The sequence below is a fragment of the Ranitomeya variabilis genome, chromosome 2 (assembly GCF_051348905.1).
Source record: "Ranitomeya variabilis isolate aRanVar5 chromosome 2, aRanVar5.hap1, whole genome shotgun sequence".
Lineage (NCBI taxonomy): Eukaryota > Metazoa > Chordata > Amphibia > Anura > Dendrobatidae > Ranitomeya > Ranitomeya variabilis.
This window is the reverse complement of record NC_135233.1, coordinates 10,199,827-10,219,602: the sequence shown is the minus strand read 5'-3', so window position 1 is coordinate 10,219,602 and position 19,776 is coordinate 10,199,827. Positions and strand designations below refer to the sequence as shown.

At 50.5% G+C, this 19,776-nt stretch overlaps 1 protein-coding gene across 1 annotated transcript in view; it reads left to right on the top strand.

The window, feature by feature from the left end:
• The window catches only part of LOC143804162 (epoxide hydrolase 1-like), a 30,541-nt gene that overhangs the window by 7,278 nt on the left and 3,487 nt on the right, over positions 1-19,776 (top strand). The window contains exons 2-8 of the mRNA XM_077281970.1: positions 2,123-2,327; positions 2,797-2,977; positions 8,590-8,817; positions 11,051-11,180; positions 13,550-13,764; positions 14,109-14,217; positions 14,451-14,576. Coding sequence (XP_077138085.1) covers positions 2,123-2,327; positions 2,797-2,977; positions 8,590-8,817; positions 11,051-11,180; positions 13,550-13,764; positions 14,109-14,217; positions 14,451-14,576 — 1,194 coding nt within the window. The remainder of the gene's footprint in view (positions 1-2,122; positions 2,328-2,796; positions 2,978-8,589; positions 8,818-11,050; positions 11,181-13,549; positions 13,765-14,108; positions 14,218-14,450; positions 14,577-19,776) is intronic.

The following is a 19,776-nucleotide window of genomic DNA, read 5'->3' as shown; positions in this document are numbered from 1 at the left end:
TATGTATCTGTCAGGAGGTGGAGGAGCGATGCTCTGCAGAGAGGTCAGCGGTGTAATAATCTGCAGGATATATCACTATGTATCTGTCAGGAGGTGGAGGAGCGGCGCTTTGCAGAGAGGTCAGTGGTGTAATAATCTGCAGGATATATAACTATGTATCTGTCAGGAGGTGGAGGAGCGATGCTCTGCAGAGAGGTCAGTGGTGTAATAATCTGCAGGATATATCACTATGTATCTGTCAGGAGGAGCGATGCTCTGCAGAGAGGTCAGTGGTGTAATAATCTACAGGATATATCACTGTGTATCTGTCAGGAGGTGGAGGAGCGATGCTCTGCAAAGAGGTCAGTGGTGTAATAATCTGCAGGATATATCACTATGTATCTGTCAGGAGGAGCGATGCTCTGCAGAGAGGTCAGTGGTGTAATAATCTGCAGGATATATCACTATGTATCTGTGAGGAGGGGGAGGAGCGATGCTCTGCAGAGAGGTCAGTGGTGTAATAATCTGCAGGATATATCACTGTATCTGTCAGGAGGAGGAGCGATGCTCTGCAGAGAGGTCAGCGGTGTAATAATCTGCAGGATATATCACTGTATGTCAGGAGGAGGAGGAGCGATGCTCTGCAGAGAGGTCAGTGGTGTAATAATCTGCAGGATATATCACTGTATCTGTCAGGAGGTGGAGGAGTGATGCTCTGCAGAGAGGTCAGTGGTGTAATAATCTGCAGGATATATCACTATCTGTCAGGAGGTGGAGGGGCGATGCTCTGCAGAGGGGTCAGTGGTGTAATAATCTACAGGATATATCACTATGTATCTGTGAGGAGGAGGAGCGATGCTCTGCAGAGAGGTCAGTGGTGTAATAATCTGCAGGATAGATCACTGTGTATCTGTCAGGAGGTGGAGGAGCGATGCTCTGCAGAGAGGTCAGTGGTGTAATAATCTGCAGGATCTATCACTATGTATCTGTCAGGAGGTGGAGGAGTGATGCTCTGCAGAGAGGTCAGTGGTGTAATAATCTGCAGGATATATCACTGTATCTGTCAGGAGGTGGAGGGGCGATGCTCTGCAGAGGGGTCAGTGGTGTAATCTGCAGGATATATTGATGTATCTGTCAGGAGGTGGAGGAGCGATGCTCTGCAGAGAGGTCAGTGGGGTAATAATCTGCAGGATATATCACTATGTATCTGTCAGGAGGTGGAGGAGCGATGCTCTGCAGAGAGGTCAGTGGTGTAATAATCTGCAGGATATATCACTATGTATCTGTCAGGAGGTGAAGGAGCGATGCTCTGCAGAGAGGTCAGTGGTGTAATAATCTGCAGGAGGTGGAGGAGCGATGCTCTGCAGAGAGGTCAGTGGGGTAATAATCTGCAGGATATATCACTATGTATCTGTCAGGAGGTGGAGGAGCGATGCTCTGCAGAGAGGTCAGTGGTGTAATAATCTGCAGGATATATCACTATGTATCTGTCAGGAGGTGAAGGAGCTGCTCTGCAGAGAGGTCAGTGGTGTAATAATCTGCAGGAGGTGGAGGAGCGATGCTCTGCAGAGAGGTCAGTGGTGTAATAATCTGCAGGATATATCACTATGTATCTGTCAGGAGGTGAAGGAGCGATGCTCTGCAGAGAGGTCAGTGGTGTAATAATCTGCAGGAGGTGGAGGAGCGATGCTCTGCAGAGAGGTCAGTGGTGTAATAATCTGCAGGATATATCACTATGTATCTGTCAGGAGGTGAAGGAGCGATGCTCTGCAGAGAGGTCAGTGGTGTAATAATCTGCAGGAGGTGGAGGAGCGATGCTCTGCAGAGAGGTCAGTGGTGTAATAATCTGCAGGATATATCACTATGTATCTGTCAGGAGGTGAAGGAGCGATGCTCTGCAGAGAGGTCAGTGGTGTAATAATCTGCAGGAGGTGGAGGAGCGATGCTCTGCAGAGAGGTCAGTGGTGTAATAATCTGCAGGATATATCACTATGTATCTGTCAGGAGGTGAAGGAGCGATGCTCTGCAGAGAGGTCAGTGGTGTAATAATCTGCAGGAGGTGGAGGAGCGATGCTCTGCAGAGAGGTCAGTGGTGTAATAATCTGCAGAGTAGATCTCCATCACGTGGCTCTTTTCTCCGCAGGGCGGCGTTCCACGATCACTGGCCGCACAGTGCGCTGGTTCCTGTCGGGGTTGGCGGCGCCGTACTCTGCTGGATGTTATGTGGGCGAAGAAAGAAAACCATAGAGATGGGGGATGGGTGGTGGGGTGCAGGGGCGAGACCCCAGAAGAATGAGGACACCAGTGTGAGGCCCTTCCGTATTGAGGCGTCTGAGGAGGATATTAAGGTACGGGGAGCTGGGGTGACGCTGGCATTCACTCTATAGCTATAGTATTCATATACCACAACACTGCTCACAGCTGGAGGTTTGTTACAATGTATCCAGTCTGATAATTCTCTGTGATATCCAGGACTCCAGACTGACACATTGTAGAGGACAAAGGAGAGGATTGTGCTGCTGACAGCCTGCTACATTGTAACAAGTCCCTCAGCTGTGTGACCAGGGCCGGATTTCATTAGTTTCCACATCATGATTTGCTCTGATGCCCCACCCCTGCTCCCATGCCCCACCCCTGCTCCCATGCCCCACCCCTGCTCCCATGCCCCACCCCTGCTCCCATGCCCCACCCCTGCTCCCATGCCCCACCCCTGCTCCCATGCCCCACCCCTGCTCCCATGCCCCACCCCTGCTCCCATGCCCCACCCCCGCCCTGCTCTCACACAAATCACTGATCTGCCTCTCGTGTGACCTCCAGGATCTCCATCACCGCTTGGATCAGAGCCGCTTTGTCTTCCCACTGGAGGACGCCCAGTTCCATTATGGTTTTAAAGGAACAGAGCTGCAGTTAGTCGTCTCCTACTGGAGGAACACGTTCAATTGGGGCAAGCAGGTGGAGATCATCAATAAATACCCGCACTACAAGACCAAGATCGAGGGTGAGTCCTCTGGGGAGCAGAGATGAGCTGGCTCCATGTATTATTACATTACCCCATATGATCATAGTCCTCAACGCTGAGACTACGGCACCGAGGAGAAGTGGTTCCTGATTTCCTTCCTCAGACGACCATTAATGACCTCAGTGACAGCAGCGGAGGCTGGAGGTGCCGGGATTTCGGCACCTTCTGAGGTTGTCATCTTGTTCTCATTTTTCTATCATTTGCAGATCAGTGACTTCTCTTCATCCTCCATTTCTCGCTCCCGGGGTTTGTCCAGGTGACTATTTTTGGTCAAACATCTGCTGCACTCAGACCAGTGTTATTCTAGGGCAGTGGTCCCCAACCTTTCTGACCTTGAGGCCATGTGCACACGTTCAGTATTTTTCGCGTTTTTTTGCTATAAAAACATGATCAAAACGCAAAAAAAATGCGAAAAAAACGCTTACATATGCCTCCCATTATTTTCAGTGTATTCCGCATTTTTTGTGCAAATGTTGCATTTTTTTCCGTGAAAAAATCGCATTGCGGAAAAAAAAGCAACATGTTCATTAAATTTGCGGAATTGCGGGGATTCCGCACAACTAGGAATGCATTGATCTGTATACTTTACGCACGGGGCTGTGCACACGATGCGGGAAGTAAGCAGATTATGTGCGGTTGGTACCCAGGGTGGAGGAGAGGAGACTCTCCTCCACGGTCTGGGCACCATATAATTGGTCAAAAAAAAAGAATTAAAATAAAAAATAGTGATATACTCACCTTCGATGGCCCCCGGAGTCTTCCCGCCTCTCAGGTGCACGCTGCCGCTTCGGTTCCTATAGCTGGAGTGTGTGAAGGACCTGCGATGACGTTGCGGTCTTGTGATTGGTCGCGAGACCGGTCATGTGACCGCGACGTCATCGAAGGTCCTGCACACACCATCAATAGGAACAGACGCCGCTGAGGAGATCGGCTGTCTGCAGGTGAGTATAAGCATTTTTTTTAAACATTCTATCTTTTACTATTGATGCTGCATAAGCTGCATCTATAGTAAAAAGTTGGTCACACTTGTCACGCACTATGTTTGACAAGTGTGACCAACCTGTCAGTTAGTTTTCCAAGCGATGCTACAGATCGCTTGGAAAACTTTAGCATTCTGCAAGCTAATTTCGCTTGCAAAATGCTAAAAAAAACGCGAAAAAAATGGGAAAAAAAACGCAAAAAAAAAAATGCGGATTTCTTGCAGAAAATTTCCGGTTTTCTTCAGGAAATTTCTGCAAGAAATCCTGACGTGTGCACATACCCTGAGAGACACATTCAGCACTGAGAGAGGGTCACGAGCCACATTCAGCTCCCGCCCCCTTCAAAGTAGTGTCAACCAAAGCCCCCATTACAGGTATAATGGTATCCAAAGCTTCTCCACAGTAATCACTCCCGAGCAGTGCACTGAGATCAGGGCCGGACTGGGACTACAATTCAGCCCTGGCATTTGAAGTTACACAGGCCCACTTGTCACACGGTGACTGTATAATATCTTTGTACACTTGTAGGCAGGGCCGGTTTTAGGCAAAGTGGGGGCCTAGGCAAAGTTTAAAGGGCACCTGTCACCCCGTTTTTTCCGTATGAGATAAAAATACTGTTAAATAGGGCCTGAGCTGTGCATTACAATAGTGTAGTTTGTGGACCCCGATTTCCCACCTATGCTGCCGAAATACGTTACCAAAGTAGTCGTTTTCGCCTGTCAATCAGGCTGGTCTGGTCAAAAGGGCGTGGTGTCTTCCCCCAGATTTTGCTTAGTTTTTCGTTGGTGGCGTAGTTGTGTGCGCGTGCCCAAGGTCCCGAATCCACTGCACAGGGGAGTGGAAAGAGCGCGATGTGCACGATTTCATTGGTGATGGGTGGGCGCGGCCATCTTCCTTTGGCCGCGCGTGCGCAGAAGCGGCGCTCTGCTGGCCGCGGCTTCAGGAAAATGGCCGCGGGATGCCGCGCGTGCGCAGATGGAGATCGTGGCGGCCATTTTCCTGAAGCAGAGTTCGCATCTCATAAAGCCCACACAGGGGTATATACAGCAGAGCCCACACAGGGGTATATACAGCAGAGCCCACACGGGGGTATATACAGCAGAGCCCACACGGGGGTATATACAGCAGAGCCCACACGGGGGTATATACAGCAGAGCCCACACGGGGGTGTATACAGCAGAGCCCACACGGGGGTGTATACAGCAGAGCCCACACGGGGGTGTATACAGCAGAGCCCACACGGGGGTGTATACAGCAGAGCCCACACGGGGGTGTATACAGCAGAGCCCACACGGGGGTGTATACAGCAGAGCCCACACGGGGGTGTATACAGCAGAGCCCACACGGGGGTGTATACAGCAGAGCCCACACGGGGGTGTATACAGCAGAGCCCACACGGGGGTGTATACAGCAGAGCCCACACGGGGGTGTATACAGCAGAGCCCACACGGGGGTGTATACAGCAGAGCCCACACGGGGGTGTATACAGCAGAGCCCACACGGGGGTGTATACAGCAGAGCCCACACGGGGGTGTATACAGCAGAGCCCACACGGGGGTGTATACAGCAGAGCCCACACGGGGGTGTATACAGCAGAGCCCACACGGGGGTGTATACAGCAGAGCCCACACGGGGGTGTATACAGCAGAGCCCACACGGGGGTGTATACAGCAGAGCCCACACGGGGGTGTATACAGCAGAGCCCACACGGGGGTGTATACAGCAGAGCCCACACGGGGGTGTATACAGCAGAGCCCACACGGGGGTGTATACAGCAGAGCCCACACGGGGGTGTATACAGCAGAGCCCACACGGGGGTGTATACAGCAGAGCCCACACGGGGGTGTATACAGCAGAGCCCACACGGGGGTGTATACAGCAGAGCCCACACGGGGGTGTATACAGCAGAGCCCACACAGTATACAGCAGATCCCACACGGGGGTGTATACAGCAGAGCCCACACAGTATACAGCAGATCCCACACGGGGGTGTATACAGCAGAGCCCACACAGTATACAGCAGATCCCACACGGGGGTATTTACAGCAGAGCCCACATCTCGTCACCCCCCCCCCCCCCCCCCCGATAATGGCCCCACAGTCCAGTTTAAAAAAAAAAAACACTCTCCTCACCTTTCCTTTTGCCCGCGCTTGCTCCTGGCTCCTGTCTCGGCGGCTGCAGTCTGCCCGGGACACAGCAGGTGTGCGATCATATGACGTCATCGCGCACCCGCAGTGTCAGAGGCAGAGCGGGGAATTATGGGAGAGGGAGCATCTGTAGACGCTCTCTCCTCCATCATTGCATTCAACTATACCGGCGTCATAGACGCCGGTATAGTTAAATGCGGCGGCGGCACTGGTGGGGGAGGGAGGGGGAGGAACAGTGCAGCGGCCCACTACTGGCACCGGCCCTTCTGGCATTTGCCAGAAGTGCCCGATGGCCAGTCCGGCCCTGACTGAGATCCAGGGGTTCCCACAACACCCCCCATTCAGTGTCCTCCCAACACTGTCACATCGAGCTTTGAACACCTCCTCTAACATGTAGTACCATCCTCCAGCGTACCATACCGAAAACATCCCTAAACCCCCAAGACCAGTAAATGTGCATCCAGATCTGCTCTTCTGTGCAGGGCTGCTCACAAAATTCACCATTTTCAGATGTGCTCTTCATACCTGTTTGCTAGACCTGGACCTAATGCACCAAGCTGGCAGACAGTCGCGAGCCACAATTCATGGGACCGCGAGCCACATGTGTCTCCCGAGCTACAGGTTGGGGACCCCTGCACTAGGGGTTTGTGCACAGGTTTCTTTTTCTTCAGACTGAGTGGTCGGGGGGAGAATTTGCTTCCAATAATCGAATGGCACCCGCTGATTCATATCTGTGGATCCGTAGAAAACATCGGCTGACAGAGTGCGGAGCAATTTTCATGGACTGAATGGAGAAATCTTTCTCCACATCCAAGAAGATGGGATCCCGCTCCGATCACTCTGAGTCTGACGACCGTTTTCCTCCAATGGAGAACAGAGTCTTCTGCCCCTGCCCTTCCAATATCGGGCAGTATGACACTACTGTGAGCGGTGTGTTAGATCACGCCGTACCTTATGTGACACCGTCTCCTTATAGCCTCCATTATTACATATCACACGTGGAGCCTCTAATCTGAGGTCCCTGGCTGGAGGCTGTTACACTCACCCGCTGCTGTCCTCACCTTCTATCAACGCCGCTCCGGTCGTCTCCAGCAGTTTGTGACCTGTCGGATGGCTCCAGTGTTTGCTGGACGAGCTAGAGGTCACTTCTCAATGCAAGTCTATGGGAGCCCAGCTCTGGCCTCGCTGTGGCCTCATCCTGGCCTTGCTGTGACCTCGCTCTGGCCTTGTACTGGTCTCGCTCTGGCCTCACACTGGTCTCATCCTAGCCTTGCTCTGGCCTTTTACTGCTCTCGCTGTGACCTCGCTCTGGCCTTGTATTGGTGTTGCTTTGGCCTCGCACTCGTCTTGCTCCGGCCTCATCCTAGCCTCGCTCTGGCCTCGCTGTGACCTCACTCTGGCCTTGTACTGGTCTCGCTCTGGCCTCATCCTAGCCTCACTCTGGCCTTGCTCCTGCCTCACCCTAGCCTCGCACTGGTCTCGCTCTGGCCTCATCCTAGCCTCGCTCTGGCCTTGTACTGGTCTCGCTGTGGCCTCGCTGTGACCTTGTACTGGTGTTGCTTTGGCCTCACACTGGTCTCGCTCCAGCCTCATCCTAGCCTCGCTCTGGCCTTGTATTGGTGTTGCTTTGGCCTCGCGCTCGTCTTGCTCCGGCCTCATCCTAGCCTCATCCTGGCGTCACACTGGTCTCGCACTGCTCTCACTCTGGCCTCATCCCAGCCTCGCTCTCTCCTTGCTCCCGCCTCATCCTAGCCTCGCTCTGGCCTCACTGTGGCCTCATCCTAGCCTCACTCTGGCCTCATCCTGGCCTTTCTGTGGCCTCATCCTGGCGTTGCACTGGTCTCGCTCTGGCCTCGCACTGCTCTCACTCTGGCCTCATCCCAGCCTCGCTCTGGCCTTGCTCTGGCCTCATCCTAGCCTCGCTCTGGCCTTGTATTGGTGTTGCTTTGGCCTCACGCTCGTCTTGCTCCGGCCTCACCCTAGCCTCGCTCTGGCCTCACTGTGGCCTCATCCTAGCCTCACTCTGGCCTCATCCTGGCGTCACACTGGTCTCGCTCTGGCCTCGCACTGCTCTCACTCTGGCCTCATCCCAGCCTCGCTCTGGCCTTGCTCCCGCCTCATCCTAGCCTCGCACTGGTCTCGCTACGGATCTCATAGACTTACATTGAGAGCTTGTAACGGTTACCTCCGACTTCCGGTCAGTCAGAAGTTGCGGGCACATGATGATGCCACAGAACCGGAGCGGCGCTGATAGATGATGGCGTCAGGTAAGAGGAAGACTACGGTCAGGGACCTCAGACTAGAAGGTCCACTCCAGTACTGAAAAAAAACTAAATTCTGGAGAGGAGCATTCAGGTCCCAGGTGACTATAGGGGTCCTCAATAAGAGTTTGCCCCACCATCCCCCATAATGACGGTGCAGTTTCTCAGAATACAAGACTAACTCTCTCCTTTGGCTGTTTTAGGTCTGGACGTCCATTTTGTCCATGTGAAGCCCCCAAACCTTAAGCCGGGACAGAAGGCCATCCCCCTGCTCATGGTTCATGGCTGGCCCGGGTCCTTTTATGAATTCTACCGTATCCTCCCTCTGCTGACAGACCCCGGGAAGCACGGACTGGACCCCAGTCTCACATTTGAGGTCGTCTGTCCGTCCATCCCAGGGTACGGATTCTCCGAAGCGCCACACAAGAAAGGTAAGTGGGGGAGGGGAAAGGGGCGGAGTAGCACCAGTGACCACGCCCTTACCTGCCACGGGGAGGAGTAGCACCAGTGACCGTTGATCTTCCTCCTGTGTCTGTATTACACACATCCCTGTGTCCTCCACAGTCTCTGTTGCCCTTAGCAACCAATCACAGCACAGCTTTCTTTTCAGCAGAACAATTTTTTAAATGCAAGCCGCACTGTGATTGGTTGCCATGGGAGATGGATGGTTTCTCTTTCTGATAATAGAGCAGCCGCACACAGCCCCATACAGACATGGAGGAGAGAACATGAGCGGCCGCACAGAGCCCCATACAGACATGGAGGAGAGAACATGAGCGGCCGTACAGAGCCCCATACAGACATGGAGGAGGAGAACATGAGCGGCCGCACAGAGCCCCATACAGACATGGAGGGGAGAACATGAGCGGCCGCACAGAGCCCCATACAGACATGGAGAGGAGAACATGAGCGGCCTCACAGAGCCCCATACAGACATGGAGAACATGAGCGGCCGCACAGAGCCCCATACAGACATGGAGGAGAGAACATGAGCGGCCGCACACAGCCCCATACAGACATGGAGGAGAGAACATGAGCGGCCGCACAGAGCCCCATACAGACATGGAGGAGAGAACATGAGCGGCCGCACAGAGCCCCATACAGACATGGAGGGAGAACATGAGCGGCCGCACAGAGCCCCATACAGACATGGAGGAGAGAACATGAGCGGCCGCACAGAGCCCCATACAGACATGGAGGAGAGAACATGAGCGGCCGCACAGAGCCCCATACAGACATGGAGGAGAGAACATGAGCGGCCGCACAGAGCCCCATACAGACATGGAGGAGAGAACATGAGCGGCCGCACAGAGCCCCATACAGACATGGAGGAGAGAACATGAGCGGCCGCACACAGCCCCATACAGACATGGAGGAGAGAACATGAGCGGCCGCACAGAGCCCCATACAGACATGGAGGGGAGAACATGAGTGGCCGCACAGAGCCCCATACAGACATGGAGGAGGGAGAACATGAGCGGCCGCACAGAGCCCCATACAGACATGGAGGGGAGAACATGAGCGGCCGCACAGAGCCCCATACAGACATGGAGGGGAGAACATGAGCGGCTGCACAGAGCCCCATACAGACATGGAGGAGAGAACATGAGCGGCCGCACAGAGCCCCATACAGACATGGAGGGGAGAACATGAGCGGCCGCACAGAGCCCCATACAGACATGGAGGAGAGAACATGAGCGGCCGCACAGAGCCCCATACAGACATGGAGGAGAGAACATGAGCGGCCGCACAGAGCCCCATACAGACATGGAGGAGAGAACATGAGCGGCCGCACAGAGCCCAGACCCTAGCACGATCCTAGATCTAATGGGGTTTCATCAGCAATGCCAGTAACAGAAGACATTTGTGATTGATGAATATAATATTAGGTGTTGGGGAACTTACATAAGTTTCAGTGCTGGAGTGCTGTCACTAAAAAACAACAACAAAAAAACAAAACGCTGGAGTGGTATAATGCTGTGCCCAATGGAAAGTCGGAGAAGGGAGGACCATGTACTGTCTGTTGATCTAGGCAGGTCCTAGTCTATCCCCAACCCAAGAGTTACTCCTGAAGGTGGAGATGCCTGGTTCTCATACTGCTCTATGCTCCTACGAAATGCTATGTAGCACTCACCCTCCCACCTGGGAGGAAAGGGGCAGGAGTAAGAGAGTAACACTGGGTGGAAAGACAAGGGGCAAATAAGGCACAATCAAGAAGAGGCATACAGGATAAACTGCAAAGGGTAAATGGGTGCACAGTAAAGAGGAATAAATACAACCTGAAAGACGCCAAGGTAGAGTTATTCACATCGAACCTCATGCAACAATCTCAGGCCGCCAGCAGCGACTCTCCAGAACACTTTCTCCAACGCAGCCAGGAACAGAATGAAGATTCTATAGCTGACATGGAGGGAAGCCGGACACCTGTTTATATACTGGAGGGGTGCGGCTCCAAAAAGCAGCACAGCCAATAGACCAGGAGGAACTGTAAACCCTTGCCATGAAACCTGTTAACTCATGAATGACTGTGTAGATTAAGAGGGCCTGTGCTCAACTACTCGCCGCAATCTTCTGATCTCAGATGTACCACAAGTCCCAGCAGAATGCGGCACATTCATGACAATATTACAGATGATCGTGCACATTATGATTTCTCGCCCCCAGGTTTTAGCTTTGTGGCGGCCGCCCGCGTCTTCTATAAGCTGATGCTCAGACTGGGGTTTAGCGAGTTTTACCTGCAGGGCGGCGACTGGGGCAGTGTGATCACCACCGCGCTGGCACAGATGAAACCCGAGTAAGTAGCCAGCAGCGACCTGCAGAGCGGCGCCACATGTCTACTATGTGGGATCACTTGCTGGGAGTTGTGGTACCTCACATTCATTTTAGAGCCTCACTTACATTCTCAGTTTACACTATGGCAGTAGTGCGGGGTCTCGCGTGCCGGGGTCTCCTGTATTGAGGACTGCTGTATTGGGGGTCTGCTGTGCTGGGGTCCAGGGTCGACAACCCTCCAGAAATTCCAGGACCTTCTGTAAGAAAACCGGTCATAAAAATAATGCTGTCAGTCAATGTGGCGACCACAGTGGGGTCTCGTGTCTGACGACTGCTGTAATGGGGTCTTTTATACTGTTGTATTCTGTTCTGGGGTCTCCTGTACTGGGGTGTCTAGCTCTGTGGTCTCCTGTACTGGGGTGTGCGGTTCTGGGGTCTCCTGTACTGGGGTGTGCGGTTCTGGGGTCTCCTGTACTGGGGTGTGCGGTTCTGGGGTCTCCTGTACTGGGGTGTCTAGCTCTGGGGTCTCCTGTACTGGGGTGTGTGGTTCTGGGGTCTCCTGTACTGGGGTGTGCGGTTCTGGGGTCTCCTGTACTGGGGTGTCTAGCTCTGGGGTCTCCTGTACTGGGGTGTGCGGTTCTGGGGTCTCCTGTACTGGGGTGTGCGGTTCTGGGGTCTCCTGTACTGGGGTGTGCGGTTCTGGGGTCTCCTGTACTGGGGTGTCTAGCTCTGGGGTCTCCTGTATTGGGGTGTGCAGTTCTGGGGTCTCCTGTACTGGGGTGTGCGGTTCTGGGGTCTCCTGTACTGGGGTGTGTGGTTCTGGGGTCTCCTGTACTAAGGTGTGTGGTTCTGGGGTCTCCTGTACTGGGGTGTGTGGTTCTGGGGTCTCCTGTACTAGGGTGTGCGGATCTGGGGTCTCCTGTTCTGGGGTGTGTGGTTCTGGGGTCTCCTGTACTGGGGTGTGTGGTTCTGGGGTCTCCTGTACTGGGGTGTGTGGTTCTGGGGTCTCCTGTACTGGGGTGTCTAGCTCTGGGGTCTCCTGTACTGGGGTGTGCGGATCTGGGGTCTCCTGTTCTGGGGTGTGTGGTTCTGGGGTCTCCTGTACTGGGGTGTGCGGTTCTGGGGTCTCCTGTACTGGGGTGTCTAGCTCTGGGGTCTCCTGTATTGGGGTGTGCGGTTCTGGGGTCTCCTGTACTGAGGTGTGTGGTTGTGGGGTCTCCTGTACTGGGGTGTGCGGTTCTGGGGTCTCCTGTACTGGGGTGTGCGGTTCTGGGGTCTCCTGTACTGGGGTGTCTAGCTCTGGGGTCTCCTGTATTGGGGTGTGCAGTTCTGGGGTCTCCTGTACTGGGGTGTGTGGTTCTGGGGTCTCCTGTACTGGGGTGTGCGGTTCTGGGGTCTCCTGTATTGGGGTGTCTAGCTCTGGGGTCTCCTGTATTGGGGTGTGCAGTTCTGGGGTCTCCTGTACTGGGGTGTGCGGTTCTGGGGTCTCCTGTACTGGGGTGTGCGGTTCTGGGGTCTCCTGTACTGGGGTGTGTGGTTCTGGGGTCTCCTGTACTGGGGTGTGTGGTTCTGGGGTCTCCTGTACTGGGGTGTGTGGTTCTGGGGTCTCCTGTACTGGGGTGTGTGGTTCTGGGGTCTCCTGTACTGGGGTGTGTGGTTCTGGGGTCTCCTGTACTGGGGTGTGCGGTTCTGGGGTCTCCTGTACTGGGGTGTGTGGTTCTGGGGTCTCCTGTACTGGGGTGTGTGGTTCTGGGGTCTCCTGTACTGGGGTGTGTGGTTCTGGGGTCTCCTGTACTGGGGTGTGCGGTTCTGGGGTCTCCTGTATTGGGGTGTCTAGCTCTGGGGTCTCCTGTATTGGGGTGTGCAGTTCTGGGGTCTCCTGTACTGGGGTGTGCGGTTCTGGGGTCTCCTGTACTGGGGTGTGCGGTTCTGGGGTCTCCTGTACTGGGGTGTGTGGTTCTGGGGTCTCCTGTACTGGGGTGTGTGGTTCTGGGGTCTCCTGTACTGGGGTGTGTGGTTCTGGGGTCTCCTGTACTGGGGTGTGTGGTTCTGGGGTCTCCTGTACTGGGGTGTGTGGTTCTGGGGTCTCCTGTACTGGGGTGTGCGGTTCTGGGGTCTCCTGTACTGGGGTGTCTAGCTCTGGGGTCTCCTGTATTGGGGTGTGCGGTTCTGGGGTCTCCTGTACTGAGGTGTGTGGTTGTGGGGTCTCCTGTACTGGGGTGTGTGGTTCTGGGGTCTCCTGTACTGGGGTGTGCGGTTCTGGGGTCTCCTGTACTGGGGTGTGCGGTTCTGGGGTCTCCTGTACTGGGGTGTGCGGTTTTGGGGTCTCCTGTGGCTCAGGCTCCTCCGTTCACATCTCTGAGGGTCTTACTTGATGTCTCTGCTCCTCAGGTCGGTGAAGGGTCTCCACGTGAATATGTTCATTATAACTAAGGGGGGGCTGAAGATGCTTCTGTGCCTGCTCCTCGGCCGCCATCTGCCCTGGCTTGTTGGCTTCACAAGGGAGGATGTGAAGCGCGTCTACCCGTACACGGAGAAGTCGGGGTACGCCATAATGCTGGAGTCGGGATACCTCCATATTCAATCCACCAAACCGGATACCGTTGGTAAGTTTATCACCTGCCCTGCTTATACAGCTGAGGATTTGTTACAGTGTAGACAATCCCGTGTGATCTGCAGATATCCGATTATTGTCCCGGCTGATGGCTCTTGCCTGCAGTGATACAATGTAACAAACCTGCAGCTGTGTCAGCAAGCAGCACCAGCACATAGAATTATTTAGAGACTGAAGGGTCCCTTTATGTCAGGGGTCTCCAACTGCTACAAAATTCCAACTTTCCGGCGTCCTGGGAGTTGTAGTCCTGCATGTTGGCACTAGTGTGGCTGTGATTCGCAGGAGACCCCCTTACCACCATGAATGAGTGGATAATATCCTCCTCCGTCCCCCCAGGCTCCGCTCTGAATGATTCCCCCGCTGGGTTGGCCGCCTACATCCTGGAGAAATTCTCTACGTGGACAAATCAGGAGTTCAGAAAACTAGAGGACGGAGGCCTGCAGAGGTGAGTTATAATCGGGCTCACTAGCCCGAGATATGCAGTTACCATACTGGCCACTAGATGTCAGCACAACGCCCACATCCAGTAAGCATTCTCCCTTTACAGCCTGCTGAAAAGCTGAATGTTATCTCATCAGTGGTAGGAGGAGAGGCCGAGGAGAGGCCGAGGACCTCCAGAGCCAGCGATAACATGTGTAAGGGCAGAAAAGTCACCACATTGTTCCGCTTGTATCACAGGAAATACACCATGGATGATCTTCTCACCAATGTGATGATCTACTGGGTGACAGGATCCATTACATCCTCCATGAGGTTCTACAAGGAGAATTTCACTCGAGACTTCCAGACATCTCCATCAATGAGGTAAATTATCAAAGAACCTACAAATACAGGAGCTTCTCACAAAATTAGAATATCATCAGAAAGTGACTCTCCTATATTCTATAGAGTCATTACAGAGTGATCTATGTCACGGGTTTATTTCTGTTAATGTTGATGATTATGGCTTACAGCCAATGAAAACCCAAAAGTCATTATCTCAGTAAATTAGAATACTTTATAACACCAGCTTGAAAAATGACTGTAAAATCTGGAATGTTCCCTCCTGAAATGTATGATCAGTAAATGCCCTCAGTACTTGGTCGGGATACTTGTTCATCAATTACTGCATCAATGCGGCATGGAGGCGATCAGCCTGTGGCGCTGCTGGGGGGCTATGGAAGCCCAGGTTGCTTTGATAGCAGCCTTCAGCTCGTCTGCATTGTTGGATCTGGTCTCTCATCTTCCTCTTGACAATACCCTCAGTCCTCCGCCCAAGCCATAGTCATCAGCATTTACCCCTTTCTGACATCGGACGGGATAGTACGTCCGAGGTCAGCTCCCCGCTTTGATGCAGGGCTCCGCGGTGAGCCCGCATCAAAGCCGGGACATGTCAGCTGTTTTGAACAGCTGACATGTGCCCGCAATAACGGCGGGTGAAATCGCGATTCACCCGGTGCTATTAACTAGTTAAATGCCGCTGTCAAACGCAGACAGCGGCATTTAACTAAAGCTTCCGGCCGGGCGGCCAGATATGACGTCATCGCCGACCCCCGTCACATGATCGGGGGACGGCGATACTTCAGTATTGTAACCATAGAGGTCCTTGAGACCTCTATGGTTACTGATCGCTGGTAGCTGTGAGCGCCCCCCTGTGGTCGGCGCTCATAGCACACCTGCATTTCTGCTGCACAGCAGCGATCTGGTGATCGCTGCTATGTAGCAGAGGCGATCGGGCTGTGCCTGCTTCTAGCCCCCCATGGAGGCTATTGAAGCATGGCAAAAGTTTAAAAAAAAAAGTAAAAAAAAAATGTGAAAAAAAAAATAAAAAAAAATAAAAGTTTAAATCACCCCCCTTTCGCCCCAATCAAAATAAATCAGTAAAAACAAAATCAAACCTACACATATTTGGTATCGCTGCGTTCAGAATCGCCCGATCTATCAATAAAAAAAAGCATTAACCTGATCGCTAAATGGCGTAGTGAGAAAAAAATTAGAAACTCCAGAATTACGTTTTTTTGGTCGCCGTGACATTGCATTAAAATGCAATAACGGGTGATCAAAAGAACGTATCTGCACCAAAATGGTATCATTAAAAACGCCAGCTCGACACGCAAAAAATAAGCTCTCACCTGACCCCAGATCATGAAAAATGGAGACGCTACGGGTATCGGAATATGGCACAATTTATTTTTTCTTTTTAGCAAAGTTTGGAATTTTTTTTCACCACTTAGATAAAAAATAACCTAGTAATGTTCGGTGTCTATGAACTCGTAATGACCTGGAGAATCATAATATCAGGTCAGTTTTAGCATTTGGTGAACCTAGCAAAAGAGCCAAGCAAAAAACAAGTGTGGGATTGCACTTTTTTTGCAATTTCACCGCACTTGGAATATTTTTCCCGTTTTCTAGTACACGACATGGTAAAACCAATGATGTCGTTCAAAAGTACAACTCGTCCCGCAAAAAATAAGCCCTCACATGGCCAAATTGACAGAAAAATAAAAAAGTTATGGCTCTGGGAAGGAGGGGAGCGAAAAACGAAAACGGAAAAACGGAAAATCCCAAGGTCATGAAGGGGTTAACAGAAATAAACCCGTGAAATAGATCACTCTGTGTAATGACTCTATAGAATAGAGGAGACTCACTGTTTTCATTGAAGAACTGAAATAAATTCTCTTTTTGATGATATTCTAATTTTGTGAAAAGCTCCTGTATGTATCAGAAAGTACCCAGGTTATACCAGCTGTACATATATAATTATATACAGGAGATGCCCAGGTTATACCAGCTGTACATATATAATAATATACAGGAGATGCCCAGGTTATACCGGCTGTACATATATAATTATATACAGGAGATACCCAGGTTATACCAGCTGTGCATATATAATTATATACAGGAGATGCCCAGGTTATACCAGCTGTACATATATAATTATATACAGGAGATGCCCAGGTTATACCGGCTGTACATATATAATTATATACAGGAGATGCCCAGGTTATACCGGCTGTACATATATCATTATATACAGGAGATGCCCAGGTTATACCGGCTGTACATATATCATTATATACAGGAGATGCCCAGGTTATACCGGCTGTACATATATAATTATATACAGGAGATGCCCAGGTTATACCGGCTGTACATATATAATTATATACAGGAGATGTCCAGGTTATACCGGCTGTACATATATAATTATATACAGGAGATGCCCAGGTTATACCGGCTGTACATATATAATTATATACAGGAGATACCCAGGTTATACCAGCTGTGCATATATAATTATATACAGGAGATGCCCAGGTTATACCAGCTGTACATATATAATTATATACAGGAGATGCCCAGGTTATACCGGCTGTACATATATAATTATATACAGGAGATGCCCAGGTTATACCGGCTGTACATATATCATTATATACAGGAGATGCCCAGGTTATACCGGCTGTACATATATCATTATATACAGGAGATGCCCAGGTTATACCGGCTGTACATATATAATTATATACAGGAGATGCCCAGGTTATACCGGCTGTACATATATAATTATATACAGGAGATGTCCAGGTTATACCGGCTGTACATATATAATTATATACAGGAGATGCCCAGGTTATACCGGCTGTACATATATAATAATATACAGGAGATGCCCAGGTTATACCGGCTGTACATATATAATAATATACAGGAGATGCCCAGGTTATACCGGCTGTACATATATAATAATATACAGGAGATGCCCATGTTATACCGGCTGTACATATATAATTATATACAGGAGATGCCCAGGTTATACCGGCTGTACATATATAATAATATACAGGAGATGCCCAGGTTATACCGGCTGTACATATATAATTATATACAGGAGATGCCCAGGTTATACCGGCTGTGCATATATAATTATATACAGGAGATGCCCAGGTTATACCGGCTGTGCATATATAATTATATACAGGAGATGCCCAGGTTATACCGGCTGTGCATATATAATTATATACAGGAGATGCCCAGGTTATACCGGCTGTGCATATATAATTATATACAGGAGATGCCCAGGTTATACCGGCTGTACATATATAATTATATACAGGAGATGCCCAGGTTATACCGGCTGTACATATATAATTATATACAGGAGATGCCCAGGTTATGCCGGATATATATATATATATATATATTTACATAGTTACATAGTTATTAAGGTTGAAAGAAGACTGTAAGTCCATCTAGTTCACCCCATAGCCTAACCTAACATGCCCTAACATGTTGATCCAGGGGAAGGCAAAAAACCCCATGTGGCAAAGAGTAACTCCACATTGGGGAAAAAATTCCTTCCCGACTCCACATACGGCAATCAGACTAGTTCCCTGGATCAACGCCTTATCAAGGAATCTAGTGTATATACCCTGTAACATTATACTTTTCCAGAAAGGTATCCAGTCCCCTCTTAAATGTAAGTCATGAATCACTGATTACAACATCATACGGCAGAGAGTTCCATAGTCTCACTGCTCTTACAGTAAAGAATCCGCGTCTGTTATTATGCTTAAACCTTCTTTCCTCCAGACGTAGAGGATGCCCCCTTGTCCCTGTCACCGGTCTATGAATAAAAAGATCATCAGAAAGGTCTTTGTACTGTCCCCTCATATATTTATACATTAACATAAGATCACCCCTTAGCCTTCGTTTTTCCAAACTAAATAGCCCCAAGTGTAATAACCTATCTTGGTATTGCAGACCCCTCAGTCCTCTAATAACCTTGGTCGCTCTTCTCTGCACCCGCTCCAGTTCAGCTATGTCTTTCTTATACACCGGAGACCAGAACTGTGCACAGTATTCTAAGTGTGGTCGAACTAGTGACTTGTATAGAGGTAAAATTATGTTCTCCTCATGAGCATCTATGCCTCTTTTAATGCATCCCATTATTTTATTTGCCTTTGTAGCAGCTGCCTGACACTGGCCACTGAATATGAGTCTGTCATCCACCCATACACCCAGGTCTTTTTCATTGACGGTTTTGCCCAGAGTTTTAGAATTAAGCACATAGTTATACATCTTATTACTTCTACCCAAGTGCATGACCTTACATTTATCCCCATTAAAGCTCATTTGCCATTTATCAGCCCAAGCTTCTAGTTTACATAAGTCATCCTGTAATATAAAATTATCCTCCCCTGTATTGATTACCCTGCAGAGTTTAGTGTCATCTGCAAATATTGAAATTCTACTCTGAATGCCCCCTACAAGGTCATTAATAAATATGTTAAAAAGAAGAGGGCCCAATACTGACCCCTGTGGTACCCCACTGCTAACCGCGACCCAGTCCGAGTGTGCTCCATTAATAACCACCCTTTGTTTCCTATCCCTGAGCCGGCTCTCAACCCACTTACACATATTTTCCCCTATCCCCATTACTCTCATTTTATGTAACAACCTTTTGTGTGGCACCGTATCAAAGCTTTGGAAAAGTCCATATATACTACGTCCACTGGGTTCCCTTGGTCCAGTCCGGAACTTACCTCTTCATAGAAGCTGATCAGATTAGTCTGACATGAACGGTCCCTAGTAAACCCGTGCTGATACTGGGTCAAGGTTATTCCTCTTCAGATACTCCAGCATAGCATCCCTTAGAATGCCCTCCAGGATTTTACCCACAGTAGAGGTTAAACTTACTGGCCTATAATTACCGAGTTCAGTTTTTGCCCCTTTTTTGAATATTGGCACCACATTTGCTATACGCCAGTCCTGTGGTACAGACCCTGTTATTATGGAGTCTTTAAAGATTAAAAATAATGGTCTATCAATGACTGTACTTAGTTCCTGCAGTACTCGGGGGTGGTTCCCATCCGGGCCCGGAGATTTGTCAATGTTTGTGATTTTTAGACGCCGCCATACTTCCTGCTGGGTTAAGCAGGCGACATTTAATGGGGAATTTTTGTTATCACTGATCATATTGTCTGCCATGGGATTTTCTTTTGTAAATACTGATGAAAAA